The sequence below is a fragment of the Salmo salar genome, chromosome 03 (assembly GCF_965601325.2).
Source record: "Salmo salar chromosome 03, fSalSal1, whole genome shotgun sequence".
NCBI classification, from domain to species: domain Eukaryota; kingdom Metazoa; phylum Chordata; class Actinopteri; order Salmoniformes; family Salmonidae; genus Salmo; species Salmo salar.
This window is the reverse complement of record NC_138293.1, coordinates 73,894,108-73,906,764: the sequence shown is the minus strand read 5'-3', so window position 1 is coordinate 73,906,764 and position 12,657 is coordinate 73,894,108. Positions and strand designations below refer to the sequence as shown.

At 40.8% G+C, this 12,657-nt stretch overlaps 1 protein-coding gene across 1 annotated transcript; it reads right to left on the bottom strand.

Moving 5' to 3' along the window:
* Positions 1–1,386: 1,386 nt before the first annotated feature.
* LOC106601507 (protein FAM83G) lies at positions 1,387–10,439 on the bottom strand. Its single transcript, XM_014193739.3, has 5 exons — positions 9,574–10,439; positions 6,083–6,250; positions 4,932–5,053; positions 3,656–4,812; positions 1,387–3,537 (listed from the first exon to the last, which is right to left on the bottom strand). Exons 1-5 carry the CDS (start codon positions 10,042–10,044, stop codon positions 3,491–3,493), a joined length of 1,965 nt encoding a protein of 654 aa, XP_014049214.3. The 5' UTR covers positions 10,045–10,439; the 3' UTR covers positions 1,387–3,490.
* Between the last annotated feature and the right edge of the window lie 2,218 nt (positions 10,440–12,657).

The window sequence follows — 12,657 nt, the reverse complement described above, 5'->3', positions numbered from 1 at the left end:
GTAAAATCTAATTAAGTACAGTTTTAAAATGTTTTATTATTTAGTGATACAAATGTAATCAATCTGATATTGTTCAACACAAATAAGGAAAAACACAAAGATATTATCGAAGAAAACACTATTTGAATTTCTAAAATGTCCAGTAGATGGTGCCAGATTATAATCTGTTGTTGGTTTTCAGTTTTCAACACTTATTAGGTGTCAGGGTTTAATAACCACCCATCAATATGCTTTATGTCTCCCATGATATGGGAAAATATATTTTAGCAACCCAAATGCACAGCTCCTAATGAAGAAACATTGAATCATGTCATGTGGTCATCCTGAGGTACTGTGTATTGCGGTGCTGCGTTTTTTTAGCGTCATGTGATGAAAGATGCATCATACGGCTGTATTTCTCTATTTTGAAAGTTATACATCTTGAAAACTTTTTGGGACATTTTGGGACTATATCAGCAATGGACTAATGAACCAAATACCAAAATAAATGTTTTTGGGTGGGGTTTTCCTTTAAGTGCTGTATTTCTACTGTGAAATGAGGCCTGCACCTGTGGTATGAAAAAAACAAGCATCCTTCCTGTGCACATCAGTTCCTGTGTGCATGTGTGTCTGTCATAGGGCTGTGGTTCTGCTCTGAGGTTACTATAGCCCTTATGCAGATATGAGAGACAAAACATATAGGGAGGAGAGAGTTGATGCAGGGAGTGATACACAAACACTCCCCACGTGTTTGCAATATCCATGAAGAGGGCTACTGTAATATACACAGTATGTATATGTTGTAAGTCCTCTCTCACTCACAGTTAAATATACAGTACTGTATGTCCACACACAATATACAGTACACCGTTTGAGTGAAGGTACAGTAAGCATAGGCTTCAATCTTATGAAACCTTTCCCTACAGCTTTACAGGCAAGAGTGAACCAAAGAAATGTCTGTATGCTTTTTGTAAAAGTGAATTCTCGCATACATTTTTCTTCAAACAAGGGTGGGAATAAAAACACTGATGCACCCAGAGGAAAAAAATAAATAAAAAACAGCTTTCAATTGCACTGGTGTTGAAAATGAAAATTGGCTTCACATGACAAATAGTAGAAAACATATTGCAAAAATAATTTAAGGCCTCATTTGTACACAGGCTAAACATTTGAATACCACCCAAACCATATCTATAACAAGCAGGGTTATGATTAAGCGGAGCTCATGCATATTCATCCAATTCTTCGACAAATCTACAGATAAGATAGTGGTAGGAAATGTTATCTAAAGGTTGAGCAAGAAAAATATGATCATGACAAAAAACAAAAAATCACATGACTGTGGAGAAGAGAACTTGATTTCGCAAAACTATCTACATGTCCTCTGTAAATGATTGCAAAACAAAATACAAAAGTTGTTTTTAATATTATGATTTCATATAAAACAACAGTCACACATCAGAGATAGGAAGTCAGTCAATTACATGAAGTACGTGTGGTCTCATACATCTTTGGCATTTTTATATACAAGACATCACACTATAATTTCAATGAGAAAATGTGCTTTGCTCTTTGTAATTGCTATGCATAAAAAATAAGCAAAATATGTCTTAGTCCCTATTGCTTCGTTTTTTATTAAGATGACAAATATAGCCATGGACCAGTGACATGGTTATAATGTCACATAGGTTTAGAGACAATGTATTGTTGCATGTTAACAGCAGAAGTGCGTGATCGGTGTCTGATCTGTTAAAACATTATTCAGACACTACACACTCCAGTGGAGATAAGGGCCAGTCCACTAACAATTGAACAAAGTGCCCTTGGTAAGGTGATACCTTGTGTGAGAGAAGAGAGCTGATCACTTTTCCTTCTCCATAGTAACCTGAAGGATAGACACATTCAGAATACATCTATACCTGGGATAGATGTGTTTTTAACGACATCCATTTATTTAGGTTTAAAAGCTGCCGTTTCAATGGCAGTGATACAGGGAAGAGCAATACAACATGTTGATTTCTTATGACATGTGAGCAGTAACATAAGATCAGTTTTCAAGCATCGAATGACTGACCGATCAAGTCTGTATTGGCATTTCCCTGACACAGGTGGTGAATGCCATCTGAGACGGGCAGGACTCAGGAGACACTCACTGGTATGTGGCATCAAATCACTCCTGCTAAACAACAACATTAGGCTCATATTAAAGGAATAGTGGGTCTGACATTGAAGACTCTCACTACTCTAACTGATAAGGCAGCGGCGGTCCACACAGTCTTACACCAAGTCTCACTAAGGAACATTATAGTAGTACATAGAATGAGCAGCACATGTAATTACTATACTACTGTCATGATATGTAATCACTATACTCCTGCCATGACATGTCATTACTATACTCCTGCCATGACATGTCATTACTATACTCCTGCCATGATATGCAATTACTATACTCCTGCCATGACATGTCATTACTATACTCCTGCCATGACATGTCATTACTATACTCCTGCCATGATATGCAATTACTATACTCCTGCCATGACATGTCATTACTATACTCCTGCCATGACAGGTAATCACTATACTCCTGCCATGCCATGCCATTACTATACTCCTGTCATGATATGCAATTACTATACTCCTGTCAAGATATGCAATTACTATACTCCTGTCATGACATCTAATCACCATACTCCTGCCATGACATGTCATTACTATACTCCTGCCATGGGATGTCATTACTACACTCCTGCCATGACATGTCATTACTATACTCCTTCCATGATATGCAATCACTATACTCCTGCCATGACATCTAATCACTATAGTCCTGCCATGGCATGTCATTACTATACCCCTGCCATGACATGTAATCATTATACTCCTGCCATGGCATGTAATTACTATACTCCTGCCATGACATGTCATTACTATACTCCTGCCATGACATGTCATTACTATACTCCTGCCATGACATGCAATTCATATACTCCTGCCATGGCATGTCATTACTATACTCCTGCCATGACATGCAATTCATATACTCCTGCCATGGCATGTCATTACTATACTCCTGCCATGACATGCAATTACTATACCCCTGCCATGACATGTGATTACTATACTCCTGCCATAACATGTCATTACTATACTCCTGCCATGACATGTAATCACTATACTCCTGTCATGACATGTAATCACTATACTCCTGCCATGACATGTAATCACTATACTCCTGCCATGACATGAAATCACTATACTCCTGCCATGCCATGACTATACTCCTGCCATGACATGAAATCACTATACTCCTGCCATGACATGTAATCACTATACTCCTGCCATGACATGTAATCACTATACTCCTGCCATGACATGTAATCACTATAGTCCTGCCATGGCATGTCATTAATATACTCCATCTAATACTGCATCTGATACTGGCAATTACTTCAAATGTCCTCTGGCTCTGTCTCTCCCAGCTGATCCTGTCCTTCCTCTCTTCATCTCAGGACTGAATGCAGTTCTTTTTGGAAGGCTTCTTGTGTCCCTTTCCTAGAGGGAAAGGAGAAAAAATGGATGAGCCTTCAAACAACAACTCCATGTGAGGGACTATTGCAGTTAATATTCAAAGACAAATGAAAACCACAAATGGTAGAATATAACAACATACCGTCATCCTCTCCTTTGTTGAGGGTCATTAGAGACATACTTCTTTGAGGCAGTTTTGAAGGCTTTTTGTTCTTAAATTTCAACAGGGACGGTTTCTCTTCAATCTCAAATGAGTTCTCAGTGGCAGTGCTATTCGTCTCTGAGACTTTGCGGGTCGAGGAGGGGTTTGTGCGGGTTGGGGAGGGTGTTGAGTGGGTAGGGGAGGGGTTTGGGCGGGTAGGGGAGGGTGTTGAGTGGGTAGGGGAGGGGTTTGGGTTGCGAAGGGAGGGGGTTCGGTGGGCAAGGGAGGGGGTTGGGTGGGTAGGGGAGGGGTTTGGGCGGGTAGGGGAGGGTGTTGAGTGGGTAGGGGAGGGGTTTGGGTTGCGAGGGGAGGGGGTTCGGTGGGTAAGGGAGGGGGTTGGGTGGGTAGGGGAGGGGTTTGGGCGTGTAGGGGAGGGGGTTCGGTGGGCAAGGGAGGGGGTTGGGCGGCTAGGGGAGGGAGTTGGGTGGCTAGGGGTGGGGGTTGGGTGGCTAGGGGAGGGGTTTGGGCGGGTGGAGGAAGGGTTTGAAGGAGTGGCCCCATCCTCCTCTATAGTCTCACTGTTGTGATTGGATCCTCTGCCTTTCAGGAAGAGCCTGAAAGAACTGCGTTGTTTCTTTCCACCTAAGGCCTGGCGCTTCGGCGAACCTCCCTTCCCATCCTCCTCATCCTCCACAGGAGAACTGGGGGACTTCGCAGTGACCTTGTCCAGTTCCACACTACTGCCCCCTTTGGCATGGAGTAGCGTCGACAGTCCGTTCCGTTCGAGTCCACCGCCCAGTGAGTCCCTGAGTGTGGAGAGGTCCTGTAAGGACCCAGTGAGCCCGAGACTGTTCCCCACCACCAGAGAATACTTAGGGTTGTGGTATTTATGTGCAGGCACCCTCTGGTCAGCCTGCCCCCGAGAGTCCCCTAGAGACACCTGGAAACGGGAGGTGGACATCAACAGGGGCTTGGGGACCACCACCTTCCGTACCGGCGCAGGCATGGGAGGCTTGGTAATGTGGAACTCCTTGTAAAGGTCCACATTCTCAGATACAGCATACATTTCCCTGAAGTCATTGTCGAAGAAGTCCACCACCTGCCCAGACATTACTGTGATGGTGTTCCTGTCCATCCTAGAGGAGCTCCATGTGAAGCTGGAGGTGACAGAACAAGAGAGTGAGACACAGACTCAAAGCTCAAAGAGTAGATCAAATCATGTTTGTTCTGGCTGAATGAATGTGAGTGGAAGTGTATGACTGAGAAAATGACTGACCTGTAAGAGCCAAACATAACCTTTTCTCCGTCCACCAGCATGTATTTGGAGCACAGAGAGCCGGGCAGCCTGCCAAATGACAGGGCCAGCCCAGAACCTTTCACCGTTCGCACACGCAGGTTCTGAAAGAGTCACACAGATACTGAGTTAGACAGGTGCCCTTATTACAGTATAAACCGTGAGTCAGTGACTATCAGACTTCCAGGTACTGAACAGTATCATATCAAACACTAAGGGAAATTGTGCTGTTACCACCCACGACCAAAGTAAACTTTCAAGGTAAGCAAATCCGAAACTGGTGATGCAAGGGTTGAGTTAAACCCCTTGAGTATACAGTCGAGGCAGGTCTATTTACTGAGCAGGGAATGGGAGTGAGTTGGAGAGAGTGAAAAAGACTGTCCGAGACATAAACACAGAAACAGACACGTCAGAAGGATGCTACCCTATGCTGTTAACACTTGTTTGGTCAAGGATCAAGTTCCACAGGACTGGATTGCTTTCGGCTCAATGAACAGCAGTTTCTATGAAACAACAATGACAGAGTCTCAACACTGGAAGGGCCTTTCAGAGGCTTATCAACTGACACCACACACACACACTAGGTTATCCAGCATTCCATATAAATAGGCTAGATCTAATGCACAAGCTTTTGTCTACATAGATCAACATCTACAGATGTAGGACCTTCATTTGATCACAATGTTGCAGTAGTACTTTCCTGCATTGCAGGGCATTTTTAACTTGTGGTGTATTTGACGTTTAAAGAGGCTTCTGAAGTTTGTAATTTCCACTTTGAAATGTCAGATTTGATTTTCCCTTATGAAAAATGTATCAACCCCTACAAAAATGCCCATGAATTATAATCCACATAATAATTCCCATCTCCTGTTGCTGCAGGATTATTTTCCTGCTGTAGCAAACTGGCTCAAATTAAGATCCTACACCAGTATAGACAGTGTGCCAATATGGATGATGATAAAAGAATAGGGCAGAGGAATATTCTGCTTTTTACTGCCAAGAAGTTGTGGCTGCACTTTCCGTTTACATGACACTCTGCTATTTACCTGGTAATGACATGGCAATACCATAGCTAACTATTACTTGTTCCTGTTTGTTTGTTGCCTACTGCCTGCCAAGCATCCCTGTCTTACCCGTAGATGCAGAGCAGTGATCTGTAAACGAGTGCACATATCCAGGAAGTGGGGCATACCACGAGCCTCCAGTATGATGTACACAGCCACCCCTCGTCTCTGTGCTGCGTCCAATAGGTCCTGGAGGATCTGCAGGTCTGTAAGGTGGTCCATGACCACGGCTACTACCTGAGGATCACACATAGGAACGTTAGAGGAAGAAGAGAGAGGGATGACATCTCTGAATCAAATCAAATTGTATTTGTAACATGTGCCGAATACAACAGGTGTAGTCCTTACCGTGAAATGCTTACTTGCAAACCCTTAACCAACAATTCAGTTCAAGAAATAGAGTTAAGAAAATATTTACTAAATAAACTAAAGTGAGATTTTTTTTTATAGTAATCTAAAAGTAACACAAGAAAATGACAACAATAACGAGGCTATATACAGGGGGTGGATTTGAAGGACTCAAAGCAGGAGATTTGTGGTTCAATTGCTCGAGTAAGATTAGAATCTCCCTAATTAACTGGAAAAAAGAGTTGAACCGAAATGTCAAGATTTATTTTCTTATGACAAATTTTCCAGTTCAATCCAAACAGAAGTATGTCAAAATATGTGAGAGGCTTGAGGTGACTGATAAATCTGATGAATAATACCAGACTAGTTGATATTTACAAAGATCAAGCTAGAGGACAGAGGAAAGGAAAAAGTGTATATTCAATAAATAACCCCGACACCTCACACACGCGTGTGTACACACGATCATATACACACACACACACACACACACACACACACACACGATCATATACACACACACACACACACACACACACGATCATATACACACACACACACACACACACACACACGATCATACACACACACACACACACACACACGATCATATACACACACACACACACACACACACACACACACACACGATCATATACACACACACACACACACACACACACACACACACACACACACACACACACACACACACACACACACACACACACACACACACGATCATATATACACACACACACACACACACACACACACACACACAACCACACACACACACACACACACACACACACACACACACACACACACACACACACACACACACACACACACACAGACACACAACCACACACACACAACCACACACAGACAGACACACAACCACACACACACAGACACACAACCACACACACACACAGACACACAACCACACACACACAGTTATTGAAATGTAGATCCCATAATCCTTGAATGGCATTCGATTAGGTAAAAACAGAACTGGTTGTCTTTCAGGAGCACAGACTTTGCATGTGAAGAAATGTGAGCACTGGTGCATTACTATGACCTAGTCCGTACCACACTAGGATAGGGCAGTGTAATGCTCTCTGCCTTATGCTGACAGTGGTAAAGGAGTGGTGATGATAAAGTATTGGACAGTGAAGGCCTTGTTATAGTAAGGCTAGAGGCACTTCCTGGCTCGTCCTTTATTTTCTATTTTTTTATCTTTATTTTAACAGGCAGGTCAATTTAGAACAAATTCGTATTTACAATGACGGCCTGTCATGATTTCAGTTTGTTTAGTTCATTGACATACCTAGTCATATGCAAACAGAACAGCTGGTCACGGGTTTGTCTTTCCTGTCAGTAGATCATCAACCTGTCTCAAGGAGTGAACAACGACCCCTCACTTGCATTGTTCTCAGTGAAATACCATCTTTGGTATTTATTCATTAGTCCACTGTTGAAACACTCCCACAATATTTTGCATCATCGTGATGATGTGGAAAATAACACTTTGCTTCTTGAAAGTTCAATATCTTGAAAACTTGACTGCTGACAAGCAAAACATTTTGGGACTGTGTCAACAGTGGACTAATGAAGAGCCAGAAACCGGATATGGACAAGAATCAACTTTGCATGTACGAGGATAAAAAAATATTTAATATTGAGATTGCATGAATTGGAGATAAAATGTTAATGTAAAGTGAGTAAGTATTATTCCACTGTTCCAGAGAAGTTAACTGTAACCTGGTCAAACACTCCAGTCTCTTATCTGGATTTGGGCTACTTACACCCACAGTGTTTAAGCTCAAGTTTGCATGCTTATCTCCTTTCCCTATAGCCGTGTCCTCCTGTGCCAAGCTTAACCCCAGAGTTATGCATGTTCTTCCTCCTGACATTTAGTCCCAGGCAGCATGACTGACAGGTTACCCAGCCATTTAGAGGGGGAGGGACTCTTGACTGAGTGAGTTGAATTACAGTGGATGTGGGAGGAGAAAGCCTCGCGTGGATGTGCTTTTAAACCCTGATGTGAGGCTGGGGAAATGCTTTTGAATGACTTGTTACCGGTTCTGATGTGAAACTGTCTGACATTTAGAACTGTGAAATGTTTGGCCTTTCCAGCTCCTTCACATGTGGCTTCGCTTGTTACAACATGCCTATCTACAGCATATGTTCCATCCAGTTAGAGATCTACTATGAACATTCATATCAAACCTTCTGCTAACTGTTGATCATTCATTGTAGAACGTAATGACGTGATGAAGGGGAAAAAATGATGATTGAGATTACCATATGTGTTCTATATCTATGATAATAACAACATAACATAAATCAATAGTCAATAATCAACAATGGTCAATTACGTAATCGTTTCATTTCATAATAGAATCAAAATAGAAGTAGATGTTTTACATTGTTGCTAATCGCCTTGGTTCATTTTACAGTACGACTCCTCAAGTAAGACTTTTCAGTTGAGCAAGGACCTGGCTGTCCTAAGCCTGAAGGACACGCATCTCTTGTTGAATTCACATGACTGCCAAAGTCAAGGGGTGTGAATACTTTCTGAGGGAACTGTAGGTCAATGAAGAACAATTAGACACCTTCCCCTTTCTCGTTTTTTACCTTTATTTAACTAGGCAAGTCAGTTAAGAACAAATTCTTATTTCCAATGACAGCCAGTGGGTTAACTGCCTTGTTCAGGGGCAGAACGACAGATTTTTACATTGTGAGCTCGGGATTCAAACTAGCAACCTTTCGGTTACTGGTCCAATGCTCTAACCACTAGGCTACCTGAGAAGTAGTCAAGCAGGTAATAAAACCTCATGTCAAAAAAGGAGTTTGTTGTCACAAGGCCTATGTAGCGACTGTAGTAACAACACTGACAAATTCAGACCTGATAATTAGGCCACTAGAACTGGCACTAACTATTCTATGTAGTGTTGAGAAGTTTACATTAAATTAACATAACCCATTTTATAACGTTTGTCAAGATGAAGAACACAAATGCATGATTCAGGGTCATGCTGACTCAGGATTCAAAGTAATTTGTAAACTGTTCTGAGCTACAAAGAATGGGGGGGAACAATGTGAGGGCTTCACTCAATAATTTAAGGCAGAGAATAAATTATGTAAACTACGTTATTCACGTGTAATATGCCGTTATAAATGTATATTAGAACTGGAATTACCTTGTTAGATTCTTGAATGAGTCTCCTGACAACCTCTTTTATATGGGGCCCCTTGTTTTGGGGTGGGTGCGTGTGAACGGATACTCGAGTGACACCTTTATAGAAACTAGTGCTGCCTGGCCAGCCGATGTCAAGCGGCGGGACATCCGTGTCCGACATCTGAGGCCAGTATGTGGAGTGGACCCCCGAGTCTGCATTGGACTCCTGAGCCTTTTCGTATTCGCCCTTCTCGGACTCACTATCTGAATCATATTCATCAAAAGTTTTTGTTATCCATTTAATCTCGCGGGCGGATAGAAAGTCTCTGACGTTGTCCTCTTTCAGTCGCATCGTGAACGCGCCATCGCCGTTCTTCAGTAGTTGCTCGAGCGCGGCTCGCTGCTCCTCGCAGTAGTAGAATTCTGCTTTGGATTCGGGTATCTTTTCGTTGACATGATCTTCGTCCATGCACAGAAGCTGAGACTCGGCCATAGCAGCGGTATCCTGAATTTTTCCAACCGTTAATTCTTCCTTCCCCCGCAGTTCTCTGTAGCATACACCTTTACCTGTAGGTGTTGGGCGCGTACACAGGTGACGTTCAAGAGGTAGGGGGAGGAGTTCTAAACTGTTATAATCTAGCTCAAATGGCAAGTTTTATTGTCACGTGCACAAGAACAGTTAAATGTCTTTCTTGCAAACTCTTTCCCAACAATGCAGTAATCAATATAAGTAGTAGGCTTACTATAAAACAAGGAAAAATAATCGCAAAATAGCAAAGACGGCAAGCATACAGTACGGCGCCATTTTTGTGTGTGGTTGAGGTAATTCTTGCATGGAGAATGTTATTATTTTGAATTTCCATAAAGGCCAACCAAGATTTGGGTTTTGTCACGTAAAGCACATTGATACTGTAGTGTATAGGCTTGTAGGTTTAACATAGAACTCAATACAGATAAATTAACCTACATGATGTTGTAATGTCTAGCCAACTAAAATGAAATGACTCAAAGCAAAAACCAAAACAGTTAAATTCCAAATGTATTTATCAGACCCTGTGCTTCGAATACTTTTATTGGATCCTCTGGTTCTGTGACATACATACAATAAAACAAATATTTGGTCACAGGTCAGCAGTGTTGGGGAAGCTACTCTGAAAATGTTTCAGTACCAGTCAAAAGTTTGGACACACCTACTCATTGCAGGGTTTTTATTTATTTGACTATTTTCTACATTGTAGAATAATAGTGAAGACATCAAAATCATGAAATAACACAAAGGGAATCATGTAGTAACCAAAAAATATTTAAACAAATAAAAATATATTTTATATTTGAGATTCTTCAAGGTAGCACACTTGGCATTCTCTCAACCAGATTCATGAGGTAGTCACCTGGAATGCATTTCACTTAGCAGGTGTGCCTTGTTAAAAGTTAATTTGTGGAATATCTTTCCTTCTCAATTTGTTTGAGCCAATCAGTTGTGTTGTGACAAGGTAGAGGTGGTATACAGAAGATAGCCTTATTTGGTAAAAGACCAAGTCCATATTATGGCATGAACAGCTCAAATAAGCAAAGAGAAATGACAGTCCATCATTACTTTGACATGAATGTCAAGAACTTTTAACATTTCAGAGTGAAGGAAAAGCAGCCAACAAGTGCTTAGCATATGTGGAAACTCCTTCAAGTCTGTTGGAAAAGCATTCCAGGTGAAGCTGTTTGAGAGAATGCCAAGAGTGTGCAAAGCTGTCATCTAGGCAAAGGGTGGCTACTTTGAAGAATCTAAAATACTTTTTTTGATTCCATATGTGTTATTTCATAGTTTTGATGTCTTCACTAGTATTCTACAATGTAGAAAATAGTACAAAATAAAGAAAAACCCTTGAATGAGTAGGTGTGTCCAAACTTTTGACTGGTACTGAGGCTAGTTTCTACAATTCTACAATGTAGAAAATAGTACAAAATAAAGAAAAACCCTTGAATGAGTAGGTGTGTCCAAACTTTTGACTGGTACTGAGGCTAGTTTCTACAATTCTACAATGTAGAAAATAGTACAAAATAAAGAAAAACCCTTGAATGAGTAGGTGTGTCCAAACTTTTGACTGGTACTGAGGCAAGCCACCAATTACTTCACTCTGGAAGAAGTACTACACTAATGCTTCCCTTAAGGAAAATATAGTTTACTTAACTAAAGTTACTTTGAAAAGTAATTTACTACATCCAAACTTGTTTGTGAAAAATTATCATATGTAAATCTGAAATGTCATAGACTACAAATTGCAAGACTAAATTCAAATCTAGGTAGTGTTTTCAGTAGTTAATTCCTTTTTTTGCAATGTAACTCTGTAGTAATTGGATTAGGCAAGTCTGATGCTGAAAAAGAATGGAAACGATTGCCTACATCACACATATTTTACTTTATTTTAAATAAAAAGTAGTGTGTATTTCCAGTAGTTACTACAACGTTACATTGCAAAAAAAAAAAAAACTTCTGAAAACACTACCTAGATTGAATTTAGTTCAACTACCACTGAGCTACTGCAAAATGTAGTTAAATTACTAGTTGAATTACATGTAGTTCACTATTACCCAACACTGCAGGTCAGGAATATAGTTCTCAGTGTCAGATCATAAGAGTAATTTTTTGAAAATACTGTCCCAACTACAACAAAAAATATTTAAATACATGTAATTTTGTCCTAAAAACATTTAAATTGAATACTGAAGAATTCCATGAATTCCTATGGAAGACTGCTTTTGAGGAGTGACAATATGGCCGACCGGTGGCTTCAAAGCATCTCATTGGCCAATACATAGCATCAGCAAGCCAGGGTTTATATATATCATTGTTTTAATTTAGACAGATGACAAGCATACCCAAACTGACATTGTAAATTTGGTAGTTCACTAACAAGATATAATTTGCTATGGAGACCTCACAATTAACAGCAAGCACTACAAATAATACAAAAAGGTAACAATACAAAAAGTGTAGTACCATACAGTAAATGTGTGGCAGCATAGCTCCCAGTTTTCAACCTCCAATGGATATGACACTGTAGTTGGGTTGTGGAAGTTCCCTTATAAACAGGGACGGACTTAGTGATTT